The 20,579-nt window shown below is 36.4% G+C and overlaps 1 protein-coding gene, 1 long non-coding RNA gene and 1 pseudogene across 4 annotated transcripts in view; 2 read left to right on the top strand and 1 right to left on the bottom strand.

Moving 5' to 3' along the window:
- The window catches only part of LOC110194357 (uncharacterized), a 176,241-nt gene that overhangs the window by 23,824 nt on the left and 131,838 nt on the right, over positions 1-20,579 (top strand). The gene's annotated exons all lie outside the window — the stretch shown is intronic.
- The window catches only part of FBXW10B (F-box and WD repeat domain containing 10B), a 91,734-nt gene that overhangs the window by 16,932 nt on the left and 54,223 nt on the right, over positions 1-20,579 (bottom strand). Inside the window, exons 9-11 of the mRNA XM_020966600.2 lie at positions 17,756-17,904; positions 14,982-15,124; positions 1,382-1,540 (exon numbers count right to left, since the gene is read on the bottom strand). Coding sequence (XP_020822259.1) covers positions 1,382-1,540; positions 14,982-15,124; positions 17,756-17,904 — 451 coding nt within the window. The remainder of the gene's footprint in view (positions 1-1,381; positions 1,541-14,981; positions 15,125-17,755; positions 17,905-20,579) is intronic.
- LOC144458026 (U6 spliceosomal RNA) lies at positions 5,815-5,915 on the top strand (annotated as a pseudogene).

The following is a 20,579-nucleotide window of genomic DNA, read 5'->3' as shown; positions in this document are numbered from 1 at the left end:
GTTTTATGATAAGGGAACTCCAGCTCAAAAAACTTAAATGATTTTCCTCCATATGCAGAAAAGCTTAGTAACAAAGTGATGTTTTTGACTCCCAAATGGTTTCTAAGACTTTTGTGAAGCCCATCTGGCTCCCAAATCCATTCTCCCATAGTAGTTGTTATCAGGTGGCATATAAACTCATACTTTTAATGAGCATCACAGAATTTCATAGTTGAAAGGACTTCATAGTCTATTCCAACCCAGACTGGAAAAACAATCCCTTCTTAAAGATACCAGAAAAATAACCATCCAGCCTTTCTTGGAGACCTCAAATGAGGGGAAACCCACTACTTCACAAGGCTGCCCATTAAGTTTTGGCAAGGCACTCGGGGTTAAGTGACTTGCCCACAGTCACACAGCTTGTAAATGTCAAGTGTCAGAGGCTGCATTTGAACTCAGGTTCTCCTGACTCCGGGGCCAATGCTCTATCCACTGCACCACCTAGCTGCCCCCTGCCTGTTCCACTTTTGGGTAGATATAATTGTTAGAAAGTTTTTTTCCCCCCTACTTCAGGCCCCAATGTATTTCTTTCCAAATTCTACCCATTGCTCCTAGTTGTACTCTTTAGGCCCAAAGAGAACAATTCTAATCCTAATCTGTTCCAGCTCACCCTCTAAATGTAGATAATTCTAAAGAGTCTCCTCGGTCATTTTCTCCTCCCTTTATACTCTCTCTTTTGGTGCGCTTATTTATTCCCCTCAATCTCTACACACATTAACCCCAAATCTATGTATATAGCTCCAATCTCTCCCCAGAAATCTAGTCCCATAGCTAGAATAGTCTGTTAGACATCTCCAACTGAACATACTGTCAGAACCTCAGATTTAAACTTACCACCTTCCTACACCATCCAAACTTGCCTTTCCTTCCAAAGATCTCTTTTTAAAAATTGATACCATTCCCCAAATGTCTATATTTTATTCTCCAGAGGTCTCTTTAATTCTTCCCTCTTCCTTACTCCCTGTATTCAATTAGTTGCTAAGTTTCATTAATTCTACCACTGCAGTATCACTTGCATCAATCCCCTTATTAGCAAATTGAGGGAAGGTTTCCCAGAATTCAAAAATATTTAACAAATTTATTAGGCACTTAATATGTCCAAAGCATTGTGCTAGACTCTGAGGGTATACAAAGATGAAACAAGATATGTTCCCTGCCCTCATGGAGCTTACAGCCTAATAGGGGATAAAACATGTAAATAAAGTAACTATAATACATAGCAGAATGTGATGAGTGCAAAGGAGAGGTCCAGACAAAGTGCTATGAGAAATCTGAAAAGAGATGAGTAGAATCATCCAAAATAGAATTGCTCATGGCTCTGACCTCCACACCTACCACCCACCTGTTGCCCTCAATAAAGAAGGACAGCACTGGGTCACCTCTGCTATTGGCTTTCATCACCTTCAGACAGGTCCCATTCAAGAAGTTATATATGCGTATCTTCCCATCAGCACAGCCACTGATTACCCGGAGATAGAGGAAGGCCACACAGAGCACCTCCCTAAAAATAAATGAAACGATAAGAATAGTCCATTCTCTGGTCAGACGGATATATACATACATACATACATACATACATACATATATATATATATATATATATATATATATATATATATATATATATATATATATATAATATTTTAAAATGAAGGATGTAAAGAAATTATTTTTCCCTTTTTTTGTTTCCTACCCTCTTACCTCTTACAACTAAGATACAGTGCCTAGGTGTGTTCCAGGTTGATTAATGTGGCAGTAGAAGAGATCAAGGTTTGCTGGTGCCAAATATTCCTTCAGGAAATTAGGTACCCAGTGTCCCAACTAAGCAATGGGCTATATATAGCAATGATATGCACTGACTTCTTTTCTCACTACAACCCCTATTAGTTGGGAAGAAGCTAAAACGAATATGTGGAGGGGTTAGCAAATTAACTTTACCCCCACCCAATATACAAGGTCAAAGAGATTTAAAGAAAACGCTAAGCCTAGAGGGAAAGGGGACATTAGCTGAATAAACTGAAGGCAGGTATGTGCAGGATGTATATGGATCACAATAAGGAAGACTAGAGCAAAGGAACCACACTGAAGAGTGGCTGTTTTGCTTCTGAAGATTCCTTAAGGTTAAGAGCAAGTTATTCTGCGACTTGTTCAAAGTAGGCTTGGAATCAGGAAACTTAGGTCTGTATCCTGTCCTGGTTCTTCCACTTACTGACCATGACCTTGGACACATCCTTCTGGATCTCAATTTCGTCATCTTCCAAATCACTCAATCACTCAATCAATCAATATTCATTAAACTCAGGAAGGCTCGTCTTCCTGAAATCAAATCTAGTCTCAGACACTAGCTCTGTGGTCCTGGGCAAGTCACTTAATCCTGTTTGCCTCATTTTCTTCATCTTTTATAAAGTGAGCTGGAGAAAGAAATGGCAAACCACTCCATTCTCTTTGGCAAGAAAACATTAAATGGGATCAGAAAAAGTTGGACACGACTAAAATGACTGAACAACACCAACAACAAATAACTTAGACTTAACACATTGAAATGACATTTTGATTTCACAGGAATAATATTCCTTGAGATGAAAGAGCTGTTTTATATATTTTTCCATCAATTAATAAAATATTTGGTTCAACACCCTCTTTAATTTGAAAGCCAAACTTAAGATTCTATTTAGGAGGGATTTTAATGGATTTAACACTAAGATTAAACTGCCTCCCTTAAAAATGCCATATTTCATATGAATGACTCTTGGAATTATAGCTGTTGGCATGTTTTAATGGAAAATAGTTTTCATGTGGAATTAAGTATTCCTAACATTCTCATTATTCTTGCATCTATTTTTTATATCTGAAATGCATTATAAGCTATTAATACAGAACCAAAGGCTTTGCCATAATCAACAAAGATAGTATAAATATTAAGACTTTTTTTTTAGCAACTCGTTCAATAATTACTAAACAATAATAAGTTGCTCCTGATACTCCTGGGACTTGTTGGCAAAATCTTTTTGCTCCTTAGCCAATGTTATTATTTTCTTTTATGTGTTTACAAATGTTTTTGTTGATACAAGTTGTGACTGCTTTGTATAGAATACAAATATGTGCTGTATTTGAAGGGTTACTGAGTTCTCTGTTTAAAAAAAAATCAGATTTGTAGCTGAGAATATAGCAAAGTGATCTATTAGTAATTGATATTCCAGTGTGAAACATTTGAGTCAATAATTGTTAATCTTATCTGGCTACACAACTTTTCAGTTTTACAAAGACACTAAAGTTTCATTCTCCTAACTTGCTGTAACTGTTCTATCATTCATTATATTAACAATGCACAAGTTTTTTGTTTCTTATTTGATAAAATTTATATTTTCTTGTATTGGATTTCTTGAACTTGACCAAAAATTATCTACATCCTTTTTCATTGGGGATTCCCTTTCACTCCTGAATTCTTTACTTCTCAAGAGTCTATAGTAAATTTTATTGATTTTGAATTGCTTATTTTATTATTTGTGCTGCTCTATTGCCTTCCCCCTTTAACTATGCTTTTAATATTTGTTTTCAAATATCAATTAAGGAAATCTAGGATTTCTGATATGCATTTGATTTCCAGGTCTTTCCCTACATACTTATTTTTTGTTGTCTTTAGTTGAGAGTTCAAGTTTTCAACCATGTGTAGGTATAGATATTAATGTGATTTTCACATGCCTTTCTGAAACTCTTCAACAGCTCTCCTGAGTTGCTTCTGACATGTTGGTATTTGATGTCTGTCTTTAGGGGACTTCCCTTATTCTTCCTGTTTTTCTCCTGTGGTTTTTACCATGGCAATGACTGCTGCATAATATTGCTGAGTGCAAGCACTGAAATGTTTTACACTTTCAGCCAAATACTGTCAGAGAATGTATTTTTTCATGATGGTTATAACAAATTGTAACTTTAAAAAAAATTACTGTTTTACTGTGATTATTCTCCTACTTGAATTCACATAGCCAAATTTAAAAAGAGCTTTTTGAAATCTAGTCTAAGTGTAACTGTTTTTGTCATTTGTTTTGTTTTTAGGTATAATTTCTAGAATTTGCATCATGTGAGAATTTTCAGTGATTTCAGAGTCTTCAACTCTTCCTTTTTTCGATTTTAGTAGTGCCTTGATTTCATCTAAGCTTAGGAATCAAATCATTTTTTAATTGCCCTACACTGGTCAATAATACACTAATGTTTAAGTTGGAGCTGAGACTACATATATTATACGCACACACACACACACACACACACACACACCCCTACCTATAAATGGTAACACATATTCCCAATTTCCTTCTTTTTATTTTAGTAGTTCTTCAGTTTCATGTAATGTAGTCTTAGGAATCAAATTGTTTTTGATGTAGTACTGGTGCGTAATGAAAGTATTCATGTCTTCAGTACATTTAATGTACAATCATGGTTTGCCTAATTTGGGGTTCAATGCCATTTGTACTGAAGCATTCCAGCAGTTCAATAATTGGCATTTCTGATTTATTCCTAAATGTTTTGCCTTCTTGTGCTACAGAAAAACAAAGGACTGCCATTCGCTCCACTGCACTTAATGGCAAGCTGATTAATGTCAAGTTTCCTTTAGGACAAGACTACAACTCCATTTATTTCTTGGATTCATAAAAGGATTTTTATTATACAGTCTAGGGGGCTAATCCAATCCAGAATTCACTTGGCCAGCAATTCAGGGTTCCTGCCAGGCCTCTATAGCTACCATGGTGGTTTCAGTGCACAGGCTAACTACTTTATATCACCCTGACTGGCATTCCCTTATTTTTCTGTTGTCTTTCGTTATAATGACAACAGATAATGAATTGGACTTTGATGATGATGGTGATGGTAGTGGTGGGTGGTGATGATGAAAGTGATATGCAAATGATTGTATCAGACAAGTGAAAAAAATGGGGAGACGTTTTAGATTGGATCCCCATATAATACAGAAAGCAAATCAGAGAGCTTCTGAGTTGGTGTAGTTATCAAAACCTGGAGTATCCAGAAAGGCACGCCACCATTCTGAGAAATAAGAACACTAGTATCAGAGGTCCAGTATGGCCCAGAGCAAAAATTCTTTGGAGAATGCCAATGACACTGACTTTAAAAGAGATATTAAAAAACTTGAGTTGTCTCCCTGTTTTCTTTTAGATAAGATGTAAACTCCTGTGTTGGGCTTGTTTTTTTGGGGTGTGTGTGTGTGTGTGTTTAGAAATACAAAAATGTTTATAGCAGCTCCCTTGTCTAAGTCTATTCTATTGATCTATTTATTCTTTAACCAATACTAGAGAGTTTTGATGAGTAATAGTTTATATTTTGAGGTCTAAAAGTGCTGTTCCCCCTTCATCCCTACTTCTTTTCATCATTAGAAAGACAGGCTTTTAGTTTTATTTATCATTGCTATAGGGTTTTTGGTTTTCAATTTATCAATTTCCCCCCTAATTTTTAATATTTTGGCTTTTGTGCTTATTTTAGATTTATTTGTTAATTTTCTAATTTTTAAGTTCATATACATACACACACACACACACATACACATATATATACATACACGTGACAGTTGGGGTTAAGTGATTTGCTCAGAGTCACATAGCTAGTGAGTGTTATGTGTCTGAGGTCAGATTTGAACTCAGGTCCTCTTGACTCCAGGGCCAGTTCTCTATCCACTGTGCCACCTAGCTGCCCCTTATATTTTTCTTTGTGGTCCCTGAACCTATTTTTATTCTTATTGAATTATATCTGTAAAGAATATATTAACTTGTGCTTGCTTGGGCAGCACATATACTAAAATTGGAACAATACAGAGATTAGTATGGCCCCTGTGCAAGGACATGAAAATTTCTGAAGCATTTCACATTTTTTGGTGGTCAAAAGCAAAACTGAAGTGAGGAGGAAAAGGGAAAAAGGAGAAATAAAATCTTCAGTGGGGGAAGGGAGAATAAGATGGAAAGAAAGACAGAGATAGTAATCATAACTGTGAATATGAATGGGATGAACTCTCTTATAAAATGGAAGTGGAGAGCAGAATGGATTAAAAACCATTTGAAACTGAGGGATACACACAGAGTAAAGATAAACAGCTGGACTAGAATATATTATGCTTCAGCTGAGGTTAAAAAAAAGCATGGGTAGCAATCTTGATCTCAGACAAAACAAAGACAAAAATAAATCTAATTAAAAGAGGTAAGGAAGGAAAGGCCCCATAGACAATGAAATAATATCATTACTAAACATATACGCACCAAGTGGTACAGCATCCAGATTCCTAGAGGAGAAGTTAAGGGAGTTATAGGAAGAAATGGACAGTAAAACTATACTAGTGGGGGACCTCAATCTCCCCTTCTCTGAACTAGATAAATCTAAATACAAAATTAACAAGAAAGAAATTAAGGGAGGTGAATAGAATTTTAGAAAAGTTAGATATGGTTGACCCCTGGAGAAAATTGAAGGAGGATAGAAAAGAATATACCTTTTTCTGAGCAGTACATGGCACCTACACAACAATTGACCATGTATCAGGCCATAAAAACCTCACAATCCAATGCAGAAATATTAAATGCATCCTTTTCACATCATGATGCAATAAAAATTCCATGTAATAAAAAGCCATGGAAAGATAGACTAAAAATTAATTGGAAACTAAATAATCTAATCCTAAAGAGTAAGTGGGTCTAACAACAAATCATAGAAACAATCAATAACTTCATTCAAGAGAATGATAATAAAGAGACGACATACCAAAACTTATGGGATACAGCGAAAGCAGTTCTTAGGGGAAGTTTTATATCTCTAAATGTTTACGTGAATAAAATAGAGAAAAAGAAGATCAATGAATTGGGCATGCAACTAAAAAACTAGAAAAAGAACAAATTAAAAATTCCCAGTGAAATACCAAATTAGAAATACTGAAAACCAAGGGAGAGATTAATAAAATTGAAATTAAGAAAACTAATGAATCAATAAATAAAACTAAGAGCTGGTTTTATGAAAAAATCAATAAAATAGGTAAACCTTTGGTTAATTAGATTAAAAAAAAGAAGAAAACCAAATTGCCATTATCAAAAATGAAACAATCAAAAATGGATTCACCACCAATGAAGAGGAAATTAAAACAATAATTAAGAGCTATTTTACCCAGCTGTATGCCAGTAAACTTGACAATCTTAGTGAAATGGATGAATATTTACAAAAATATAAATTGCCCAGATTAACAGGAGAAATAAAATACTTAAATAACCTCATTTCAGAAAAAAGAAAGCCATCAATGAACTCTCCAGAAAAAAAAACTCCAGGTCCAGATGGATTTACAAGTGAATTCTATCAAACATTTAAAGAACAATCAATTCCAATACTACGCAGACTATTTAGGAAAACAGGCAAAGAAGGAGTCCTACCAAATTCTTTTTATGATACAAATATGGTACTAATACCTAAACCAGGAAGATCCAAAATAGAGGGGAAAAAAAACTACAGACCAATTTCCCTAATGAATATAGGTGCAAAATTTTTAAATAAAATATTAGCAAAGAGAGTACAGTAATTTATCACAAGGATATGAGCAGGTAGGATTTATACCAGGAATGCAGGGCTGGTTCAAAATTAGGAAAATAATCTGCATAATTGACCGTATCAACAATAAAGCTAACAGAAACCATATGGTAATCTCAATAGATGTAGAAAAAGCTTGTGTCAAAATACAGCACTTATTCCTATTAAAAGCACTACAGAGCATAGGAATAAATGGAGTCTTCTTTAAAATGATAAGTAGCATCCACCTAAAACCATCAGTAAGCATTATATGTAATGGGGATAAGCTAGAAGCATTTCCAATAAGATCAGGAGTGAAACAAGGATGTCCATTATCACCGCTGTTATTCAATATGGTACTAAAAACGTTAGCTTTAGCAATAAGAGAAGAAAAAGAAATTGAAGGAATTAGAATAGGCAGAGAAGAAACAACGCTATCACTCTTTATAGATGATGTGATGATATACTTAGAGAATCCTAGAGAATCATGTAAAAAAAAATACTTGAAATTATTATTCAACTTTAGCAAGTTGTAGGATGTAAAATAAACTCATGTAAATCATCAGCATTTCTATGTATTACTAACAATGCCCAACAGCAAGAGATAGAAAGAGAAATTCCATTTAAAGTTATTATAAAATATTTGGGAGTCTACTTGCCAAAAGAAACCCAGGAACTATAGTAACATAATTACAAAACACTTTTCACACAAATAAAGTCAGATCTAAATAATTGGAAAAAACATCAGCTGCCCATAGGTAGGCTGGGCTAATAATATAATAAAAATGACAATTTTACCTAAATTAATTTACTTATTCAGTGCCATACCAATCAAACTACCAAAAATTATTTTGTAGAGCTAGAAAAAATCATAATAAAATTCATCTGGAAGAACAAGAAGTCCAGAATATCAAGGGAATTAAAAGAAATGCAAGGGAAGACAGCCTAGTTATACCAGATCTAAAACTATATTATAAAGCAGCGGTCCTCAGAACTAGTTCATACTGGCTAAAAAATAGAGTGGTGGATCAGTGGAATAGGTTAGGTACATAAGACACAGTAGTCAGTGATCATAATAATCTACTGTTTGATAAACCCAAAGACTTGAGCTTCTGGGATAAGAACTCACTATTTGTCAAAAACTGCTGGGAAAACTGGAAAATAGTGTGGCAGAAACTAGGCATAGACCAACATCTTACACTATATAGCAAAATAAAGTCAAAATGGATACATGATTTAGATTTAAAGGCTGATACTATAAGCCAACTGGGAGAGCAAGGAATAGTTTAATATGTTAGATTTATGGAGAATGGAAGAATTTGTGACAAAACAAGATATAAAGAACGTTATAAAATGCAGAATCGATCATTTTGATTACATTAAGTTGAAAAAGTTTTGCACAAACAAAGCCAATGCAGCCAAGATTAGGAGGCCAGTAGAAAACTGGGAAAGGCTTTTTACAATCAATGTCTGTAATATAGGCCTCGTTTCTAAAATATATAGAGAACTTAGTCAAATTTATAAACACATGTCATTCCCCAATTGATAAATGGTCAAAGGCAGTTTTCAGATGAAGAAATTAAAGCTACCTATAATCATATGAAAAAAATGCTCTAAATTACTGTAGATTAGAGAAATGCAAATCAAAACAACTCTGAGGTACCACATCACACCTATCAGATTAACTAACATGACAAAACAGGAAAATGATAAATGCTAGAGAAGATGTGGGAAAATTGGAGCACTAATGCATTGTTGGTGGAGTTATGAACTGATCCAAACATTCTGGAGAGCAGTTTAGAACTATGCACAAAGGGCTATAAAACTTTGCATACCCAGCAATATCACTTCTAGGTCTATATCCCAAAGAGATACAAATGGGAAAAGGACCCACATCTATAAAAATATTTATAGCAGCTCTTTTTGTGGTGGCAAAGAATTGGATATTGAGGGGATGCCCATCAACTGGGGGATGGCTGAACAAGTTGTGGTATATTAATGTAATGAAATACTATTGTGTTATAAGAAAAGATGAGCAGGGGGCAGCTAGGTGGCACAGTGGATAGAGCACCAGCCCTGGAGTCAGGAGAACCTTACACTGGTTGAGGCCTAGAGAATTTGGGGCTTGAAAAGTCTATTTTGGGAGGGTAAAGAGTTGGAACCCCTGGGGACAATTGGAATGGGAGAGCATGGACCCATGGAGAAAATTTTGAGGCAAACGTGGGGGGTAAAAAGGTAACCAGAGGAGGGTAGAGACAAGTGATTGGGCTGAAAAATCAAAGACGTATTGGGGAAGGGCCAGTATTCTCAATGACATCTGCAGTAATTGGCATTGTTCTAGAATTAAGGCACAAGGGAACAGGTGAATCCATGGGGCAAGCCCTACAAGGCAATGGCAGAAAACACCTAAAGGAAAAAGCCTAGAATAGATACTTTAGAAGGCTTTGATAGCATGGAGAATACATAGAAAAGAGAGAAATAAGAGTCAAGAATCAGAAAATGAGGGTTTAGAGAAAATGGAATAGAGAGGAGGGATAATGAAGAAAATGAGAAAAAACCTTTTTGGAAAGGGGTTCAAAAAAAAGTTAGAAAACTAATGAATGGAACTAGTTGAAAGGGAGGAGAAGAATGAGGTATCTACTTGACTGAGAGGAAAAAAAGAAGGGGAAGAGTTATATATCCTGATAAAGGCAGGAGAGAAAAAGGAACCAATAAAATCCCAAATGGAAAGGTTTTAAAAAATCAGGAGTAGGGATTAGGGGTCATCTCTCTTCACCCATAGGAGCATTCATGAGATGAACCCCTTTCCACTATCAAAGTAAGGCCTCCTTTCTCCCTTCCTTTAATCTTTCTCCCTCCTCACCCACTCTCCCAGAAGTTATTCTCTTTCTGACCATAGAGGCCACCTTACCTTCATTGCTAGCCATTGATTTGACCCTGGCACATCACACTCTCCTCTCTGTTTCCCTGCTCCGCTATCCCATTGTCATGTTCCATCCCACATTGTAATGTAGTCCCACAAAAAATATTAATTAACCTGTAGGCAGGTTGTCACCAGGTTCATCCATAATGCCCCTGTCTACCCTTTCACTGTTACTTCTACCAGATTTCCATCTTCACTTCTGTCTCCTTGTGTTCATTTAGAAAGAATTCTCTTAGTGGTCTCTCTGTTTTTGCTCTGTTGCTGTCCCTGGCTGCTGCTTTTATTCACTCTTTCTGCTTTTTTTTTTTAGGGCATTGTTTAGGAAATCTTTTGTTCTAGTTTTCTTTTTAACAGTATTTCAAACTCTTCTTTATTATTGGATACCCATCTTTTTTTCATATATTTTCATGCATTTCATGTATTTTCAAGCTCAGATTTGAAGGGTAGGTCACCCTGGTCAGTGTCCTGACCCTATTGCTCTTCGAACACATTATTCCATTTCCTCCTGTTTTCTAGTGGGTGCAAAATAGTCATGTATTATCTAAATGTTCTGTCCTTTGTATTTAAAGGTCTTTTCTCCTGATGGCTTACAGAACTTGTTTCTGAATTAAATTGTTAAGTTTAACCACTATGTGTCTTGCAGTTTGCAGCCTTCAAGTTGGGTTTTTTTTTCTAGAAACTATCTCTGAATTCTTTCAAATGCAACTTCCATGTTTCTGGGTACGTCTTGTCTATTATTTCCTTCATTATAGTGTTAGGGTTTTTTTGTTCTGTTGTGTTCTTCTAGGAGATCTATGATCCTTAGGTTGTCTCTATGCATCCTGTCTTTGACATCAGTATATTTTACTTGCCTAGGGAGCAGATTTTCTTTTAGTGTTATTGTTTTTTGCTCCTCTTCTAGATTGTTCATTCTTTCTGTGTCTTTGCATTCTCAATCTATTATTCTCTCTTTTGTTTCTTTGGTGAAGAGCCTTGCCATTGTACATATTTTTCCTATTCTGCCCATTAATTTTACTATTCAAGCCATACTATGCTCTCATACTTCTCATTTTTCTTTTGGATCACTCAGGAAGAATGTGTTGTGATTCCATGTTCTCCTCAAATTCCACTGGGTCCTCTGTCTTATCAAATGTTAGATCATTTCCCTTCATTTTGAAGTATTTATTTATAAATACCCAAACTAATTTACTAGATTTAGAGGCCTTATTTCCTTCTGTTGTTACTTTTTGTGTTGATTTATCTATTTGTGTTCAAGGTCTTTGAGTTTTATCCTTCCTGAAATCTTTGGTAATTTCAATATCCCTGCCCATTTTCTCTATTGATCACTTTGACTCCCTTCCCTTTGTGGTTTCATTGGGGGATGGATCTCAAAGTGTCTCAGCCTCCTTCTACATGAGACAATTCACATTTCATTAGCTTAAGTTTCTGCCCCAAGTGTCTTTTGAGTGGTCAGAACTGACCCTACCTGAATGCTTTGCTGTTCCCCTCAGCCTTAGCTACACAATACCCTATCCCTCCCCCCTCATACACACACAATTGTCCTCTCCTCTTCCCTCTCTTCCTTAGTTCTTTGGCTTGGCACCTGAAATTAGGAGCTTTGTTGAGTTAGTACTACATGGTTGTCTGCCTCAGCACTGGGTCTACTTGCTACAGCCCTGGCAGTTCAGAGTTTTGTAGCTGTGCTGCTAGAGGGTTGTGGCTCCAGGCAAACTTTGGTTCCTAAGGTGCTGTGGCTGCCTGGCTATCTGTTGTAGCCAGGGCAGATTGGAGCTGGTTATCTCCAAGGCACTGGAAAGAGGGAGGGGAAACTAGAGTGTAGGGTATATTTTGTTGTAAGCCCAAGTCTACTAGAGCAGTCTCACTATTAGAAGCATGGGAGATTGTGGAGGGGTGCTAAGTAAGCTCAAGGTCAACAAGCATCAATTTCATGGGATTTTTTATCTTCTTATAGATTTTGGGTGTCCGAGATCATGGAGACTACTGAAGTTGCTTTATCTTGAGTAAATAATTTCTGTTTTAGAGAGGTTTGAGATGTGGGGAGTCAGAGAAAATGTTTAATACTCCATCTTGTTGCTCATGTGACCCAGACATCCTCTGACTTTTAAAGCCCTTCAAAATCTGTCTCCAAAAAACTCTTTAATGCTTATTGTACATTACCTTCCTTGATCCATTGTATGTTCCAACCAAATCATCCTTATTTCCTGTTCCATACACATATCATTTCATTTTCATCTTCCACCCCTTTGCACAGATTGTACTCCAATAATCCTGGCATATTCTCCCCTTCTCACCCTTGACTCTTAAAGCCTCTAATTTCCACCAAAATTCAGCTCAATTTCTATCTCATGCATGAGAGCTATCCTCAGTTGCTAGTGCCTACTCCCACTAAAAAAAAAATTCCTTTTTTGTATATATTTTGTGTTTACTTATCTACATATGTATTGTTTTCCATCACCACAATTACCCCTGATAGCATGTAAATTCTTTGAGGGCATCCTAGCACAATACTTGGCACATAATAGGTGCTTTATAAATGCTTGTGGCAGAGAAGGAAGGAGGGATAAGAAGAAGGAAGGAGGGAAGAGAAGAAGGAAGGGAAGGAAAGAAGGAAGGAAGGAAGGAAGGAAGGAAGGAAGGAAGGAAGGAAGGAAGGAAGGAAGGAAGGAGGAAGGAAGGAAGGGAGGAAGGGAGGGAGGGAGGGAGGGAGGGAGGGGAGGGAGGGAGGGAGGGAGGGAGGGAGGAAAGGAAGGAAGGAAGGAAGGAAGGAAGGAAGGAAGGAAGGAAGGAAGGAAGGAAGGAAGGAAGGAAGGAAGGAAGGAAGGAAGGAAGGAAGGGAGAAAATAAAACAAAGTGCTTTATTTACAACATCCCTAGGAGGTGGGAATTGCAAATATTATTCTCTTACAGATAAAGAAACTGATCTGTGGAAATGTGAAGTGATTTGCCCAAGCTACTAATATATGTGACAGCCTAAACTTGAACCACGTCTTCTTACTTTCACATTGAACTGTAAGATTTGGACAAATGGAAAAGACCTATAATAGATGGAAAACAATTGTGTCTGAGGATTGATGAACATACTATAGGTGAAAGACTGAGAGGTTCCCATTTTCTAAATCTAAGAAAGTAAGATTAATATTTAAGAAATTTTAAAATAGTTTTCAGTCATAATTTTGAAGTTGCCTCATAAGCTTCACCTGTTCTTTGAGGTAAAAGCACAATAATCTATATAATATGATAAAGGGTATATTCATGTTTATCTATGACTCATCTTAATCAAGACACCTTTCCTTCCTGGTTTGGGCCAAACTAGTTGTTCGTAATATAATTATATATAATGATTATCTTAGGATAATCAGATTTAGAACTAGAGCCATCTTAGAGTTATGTAAAGCCCTTATAAATCCTTTTATGCCCTTGGACAATTTCAGATTCTTTGAAGAGAAGGCAATTGCAAATTTAAAAGAATTGTCTCCATAATGAAATAGCGTTAGTTTGAGAGTTTCCCCATGCTCTAAAATTTGGCAGGTACCAGTTATAAGATATTGATTGTGTTATTACCACAAATGATATACTAAAATCCAAATCAGTGACTTGATGTGAAGATGGACAAAAATTAGGAATGAAGGAAAGCATAGAGGAGAAAAGGTAAGGAATAGGAGGGAAAGCACATAGTAGGCAAATAGAAAGGTCATAGAATCACAAAATCTCAGAGTTGAAAAGGACGTAAGAGGCTATAATTCAACACATACCTGAGGTAAGAATACCTACTACACCATCCCCAAGAAGTGGTTATTCAGTTTTTAAGTGAATACTTCTAGTAAGGGGGAGCCTACTACATCTCTAACTTAGGGGGAATTTCTTTTTACACAGAGTCTAAGTCTTACTTTCTCCAATTGTCATCCACCTATTGGGGGCCAAGCACAACAACTCTAAATGCTCATAAGTAGCTATTCTGTCCCTCTCCCTCCCCACTGCCAAGTCTTCTCTTCCTTAAGCTAAACATTTCCATTACCTCCAACTAATCTTCATATGGTATGTTATATACTATATGAAACAAGTACCCTCACCTTTCTGGATGCTGTCTTCTAGATGCTTTCCAGCTAATCAATGTTCTTCCTAAATGATGGTACCAGGAACTGAATATGATACTACTGATATGGTATGACCAGGGCAGAATACAGTGGGAATATCATATCCCTAGTCCTGTACATTATGACTCTTTTAGTATTGCCCAAGATCACATTAGCTTTTATGGCTTACATATCACACTTATATGTCATATTGAGCCTACAGTCTACTAAAACCTCCAGAATGCTATTTAGTGTTCAGCTCAGATAGGGTGAACATTCAGCAGACCCCACAAGGCTGAACTGTCCTAGAACTTAACAGCTCTGGAAAAAGGCCTTTCATTCATGTTGTAGCTTTCTTCACACAGTCTGAATTAAAGGGTGCAAAGGGCAATCCTGCTACCTACCTTGGATGTTTGAACGCCATGAGACATCGCTCATATTTCCCCACCATGCTCCAGCCCATAACAAAACCATCGTTGCTTCCTGTTAGGAGATGCCACTCATCAAAACACAGGCACTTAACTGGTCCTTCATGGCCATTGAGAGTCTGTAATGAAACATGTCACTTTTTTTAGTTTTATCTCTGATCATACTGTAAACCTAAACAGGGCCATGACCATGTAGCTTCTACTAAATGTGTCACAAATAAATGCTTCATGAAAATCATCACGATCACCATAAGCTCAGGACTAATAGCAAGGAAACCTGAGGTGAAAATCCCATTTCTACTACCTTTCAGCTATGTGGCCTTGGATAAGGTTTTCTTAAGGTCTCAGTTTTTTTATCTGGAAGATGGGGATAATAATACTTACTTTACCTACCTCCTAGGATTTTGAGGAAGATGATTTGTAACCTGTAAAATGCTACGTAGCCATAACAATAATTACTATTTTATTGGGGCTTTGAACTCTGGAAGGCAGCTAAGTCTATGTACCCTATTTTTCACCAGCCCTTTTGTCCCATGTCTTGAGGAAAGTGGTCAGAGGAGAGAGTTCTTGCTGTTTCATTCATGGTGGGCCTACTGAGTCATTTCCTATCTTGGAATTATGCCAGTTCTTTGAGTTTACACAAATTCCTTGAGCATAGGACTTTACCAGGAAGAGGGGAAAGTCATACAAGCCCAAAATGTCAGATCTTTAGCTTCAGCTAGCATCTGTTCCAATCCCCTATTTGACAGAAGATGACATTGAACAGCTCAGAGAAAGGAAATAACTTGCCAAAGATCGCAGTTAATTAGAGGGGGAGCTAGGATTAGAACCCGCGTCTCTTCTCCCAGTCCTGCACTCTTTTCACTACACCATGGTTCACAATATTAGTTGTTAAATGTTCTAATGGTACCACACAATCATATGGATGTAAGAGTTAGGGATAGCTAGAAAATATTTAGACTTCAGAAGTTCTTAACATTTTTGTATGTAATGGATTCTTGTGGCCTATGGGCCCCTTCCTTCTCATAATTATTCTGTTTTTAAATGCATAAAATAAAACTTATAAAAATGCAAAGGAAATAAAATTCTATTGAAACTCAGGGTTTTTTTAAGTTAAAAGAAAAGGAGTCCATGGACTCCAGATTAAAAACCGTTGGTTTAATCCAACCTCATTTTACACACAAGACTAGAGAGGCCCAGAGAAATAAAGTTCTCAAGATCTCACAGTTCATCTGAAAAAAGACCAGAACTTAAACCCAGGTCTTCTTATTCCAAGTCCATGGACCTTTCTAATATATTTTCTGTGGCCTTTCATTTTGTACCATCCTGGACCTGTTCAATAGGAGGAAGTCCAATCTGATTGCAACAGATTATATTTATTATATAATAACAGTTCAATTTATTAGAACATGGTATATAAGATCAGGATCAGAGGTTTACTGTTCATATGGAACAATAAGGCTACCTGTACTAAATAGCCACTAAACCTGTCAGTTGTCTCACAAACACAAGTGCTGGTCACAAGAACCTCTCACCCCTCCCCCCTTCACCCCAATCTGACACTCAAGAGTTAAGGAAAGAAGATTCAACAGAGCCCAAACACTAGCACTCCTAAGATACTGAAAGAACAAGAGGATGGCCTCTTATATAGTGAGTAAATCCTCTGCAGAGGATTTGTAGGAAAACATAGGCAAAAGTCAAAAAGGCTGGAATCTGCAATGGTGCCCACAGAGATTAAATCAAGTAAGTGAGCAAGTATATATTAATGACCTACTCTGTTTCAGGCACTGTGCTTTAGCATTTATCCTAGGAATGCAAAGACAAAAAACAGTCCTTCCAGCCCATAGACCTCCATCTACCAAAGTACCCTAGTGGCAATGGATGATTAGGATCACCTTTGTTTTCACTACATTTAAAAAATGAATAATCTTTTACTTTATCACCTTCATTTCCAAATATATCTTCCCACTTCTCTATCCAGAGAAGCTTCCTTATAATAAAGAATAAAAATGAAATAGTGGGGAAAAGCCGTTTGGTAAAATTAACCAATACCCACCTAGTCTGACAGTATATGTAATGTTTCACACCCATGAACCACCACATCTCTAAAGATGGAAGAGATATGCATTTTCTTCTTTTTTCTCCAAGGCCAATATTGGTTATTATAATGTTCAATTTCATTCTTGGCAAACACTACATTTTTCATTGCTTTAAATTTAAAGCTGCCTACCTCTTCTCCTCACTAGGCCACTGGATATTACAAATAAGGGGTAATTATTTGAGTTTTGCTCCATCCTCAGAGGGAGCTCTACCAATTTTAAAAGGGGATAAGGGGCAGGGCTGAAGTTCTTGTATTATAAATACAATTATCCTATGAACCTTAATTCTTCTATGACTTCAGCAAACCAAATGGGGTGAGTTTACCTTCCTTCCTCATAGGCTGCCTTTTGTGACTTTTCAGCAAAGTTGCCCCAAACATTTGTAATAAGTAGACTTCATCTACATTGAATTATTCATGAAAATAGGGGGAGCCACAGAGTTTAATTTGGTCTGCCCTTGTATCCTGTAGAAATGGCATTTCTAGACAGAGAAGGAAAAATGGTCTCAGTACTGTACAAATGGAGTTCTGTGACGAATGTGAGAAGAAAGTGAGAAAAAAAAAACCTGGATTACTTTGGCCCTAGCCTCACCCAGACCCTCCCTGTGCTTCATTTCCATTTCCTCCATAGTCCCAGTCAGGCACATATTACCTTAACAAGTGTGGCTGATGCTAAATGCCACACTTTCACCAGGCCTTGCTCACAGCCACTCACAATGTAGGTACTACTAATCTTTGCTGTCATGACAGGATCCTTATGTTTGAAAGTCTTTAGGCATCTCCCAGTGTTTATGTCCCACACTGAAAGAAAAAAAAAAAAGGAAAAGGGATTATTGAGTCAAATCAAACACCAACTGGTGCTGGTCTGTTGGGGGCATCCTCAGAAGTTCCCATACAAGATGCTGTATAACCACAAGTATATTTGGTCCCAGAAAATTTCCATAGAATCCTAAGATTTGGAATTGGAAGAAATCCAATGGACTCTCTAGTTCAAATCCTTACAAAGAAAAAATGTATCTCTATATTTCACTTCATCCTAAATCTAGTATGTTACCATTCAACATTGTGGTACACACAAAAGCATGTTGAAATGACTCATTCTTTCAGCAACTGAAAGAGCAGTGGGTTAGAGATAAAGGACCTGAGTTTGAATACTGGCTCTGCTACTTATTACCAGTGTGACTTTAAGCAAGTCACTTAGCCTCTCTGGGCCTGTTTCTAAACTTTTAAAATTAGGGACTTGGATTAGATGATTAGGACTCTTTCAGTTCTAATTATGATGCTATGAATAGGCTTCTTTTATTTGGTAATCTCAATTCTATTCCCCTCTTCCTACAGTATTATTATGTGTAATATGTAACTGTATATTTATATAGTAATATAACTTCATATTTATATAGTATTATATATTTTACTATTTATAAGTATGTATACACAAATATATGGCACATATGACATGATATATACACGTATAGTACATATCATTGATTATATTTTATAATACAAATTATAAAATAATCAGTGATATATACTATATGTGTGTACATATCACATATCATATGTTATATATTTGTGTGTATATATTTATAAATAGTAATATATACATATATAATATAACATAAATAGTAATATGTTTTATAGTATAACTATATAATATATATTAGGGAAAATAGGTGGCACAGTGAATAGAGTGTCAGGAAGACTCATCTTCTTGAGTTCAAATCTGGCCTCAGAGACTTACCAGCTGTGTGACCCTGGGTAAGTCACTTAACCCTGTTTGCCCCCGTTTCCTCATCAGCAAAATGAGCTGGAGAAGGAAATGGCAAACCACTCCAGTACCTTTTGCAGTAGGTAGGTCGCACAGTGGATAGAGTGCTGGCCCTGGAATCAGGAAGAACTAAATTCAAATCCAGCTCAGACATTTAGTAGTTGTAATTGGAATATAGTGTACTTAGTATGTATCTACAGATATAGATTTATAGATATAAATGGTGGATATGACTAGAGGCAGAAATTGAAGTCTTGCTTCTGATATTTACTGGCTCTTTAAGTTGCCAAACTGAATTGATAGGGTGAGTTTCCTCACAGCAAGTTCCTTATACCAATAAAGTCACAGATCTAGATAGTTTAAAAAAAAATTTATCCCCAACACAGCTAGGCTCTTATAAGGACACAAAGAATTAGAGATAACATCTTCCTCTAAATGACCTTTTTACTCTTATTTGAGAGATAAAGCCCACATGTAACAATATAAACAATAATATAAATCAGTATATGCTTGTTGTGAATGAGTGGAACAGATAGTAGAAAGTACTCCAGCAACGAAAAGGACAAAGTGATCTCTGTGGGATGAGAAAGTCCTGGAAAGTTTTCATAGGGGAGATAGGCATGGAGATAAAATCTGAACTAGGCCTCAAAGGATGGATAAGACATGGATAAATGGAGAAAAGAGCAGGAGGGCATTCCAGGTAACAGAAAGTAATAGACAATGGTTTCTTCTGCCCTCCATGGCAGTGGTGTCAAACTCAAATAGAAATGGAACCCTGCAGACTTTAAAAAAAACCCATAAATAACATTATCCATGGTCTATATGGCAATCAAAAAGTCCCTGCATTCTCTAAAGTGGAAATAATACCAAAAGAAAAAAACCATACAAAACTTCTGAATACATGAAACAAAGCTTTATTAAGAAAATCTGCAGATGACCACTGGAAATAGACTCCACATTTCAAATCCCAAGATTTGTAGTAGTTAAAATGTATCATTTTAATGATAACACAATATTGCAAGCAACCAGGAAAAAAGACCTTAAACGACAAAGGAAAGGCAGTTCAAATAACACAGGATTATTTTACCATTATGGGAAGTTGGAGAGGAAAGTGGAATAGTAGATTACAAAAAGCAGTGGACCTCAACCTTCAAACCAGAATTACATACTCTACAATTCTGAGGAAATCTAACAAAAAAGAGGAAATTGAGGCATTCCTTTGAAAGAAAACAAATAGAGGTGAGCAGATTATTTGATTTACAGTTCCCAAGGATGCACGCACAAGGTAAATAAGTACAATTATCTAGAAAAGACTAAATAATGAGATGAGTTATCCTATGTTTACAGGTGATTGTTTTATGGAATTAAAATGATTGATCTATGAAGTAAAAGGGGAAAAAAAGCAATCACGAAAGTATGAAAAACACTGTAAGAAGACAAAAATCTCAGGGGATCTTTAAGACTCAGGGCAAGTAAAGGTGCAAGTTGAACTAATGCACCATGGACAAGATTTTCTGAGTCCCAATAAGGGAATCATTTCTGCCATGGAAGAGAATGGCAGAATAGAGGACATGTCTTATCAAGTTCATGGCTCATTAGTAAAGTAAAATTCCTGTGATCTATCATAAAGGGAAACCTGGACCTATAGAAGATGGAGATGGTGGGGGAAGGATTAAGACTAAGACATTAGAGGGCATATCTCATCCCT

The sequence above is a fragment of the Phascolarctos cinereus genome, unplaced genomic scaffold (genome assembly GCF_003287225.1).
Source record: "Phascolarctos cinereus isolate Bilbo 61053 unplaced genomic scaffold, phaCin_HiC Scaffold_5;HRSCAF=322, whole genome shotgun sequence".
Taxonomy (NCBI): Eukaryota; Metazoa; Chordata; class Mammalia; order Diprotodontia; family Phascolarctidae; genus Phascolarctos; species Phascolarctos cinereus.
Note: the sequence above shows the minus strand (reverse complement) of the source record. Positions and strands in the feature narration are given on the sequence as shown.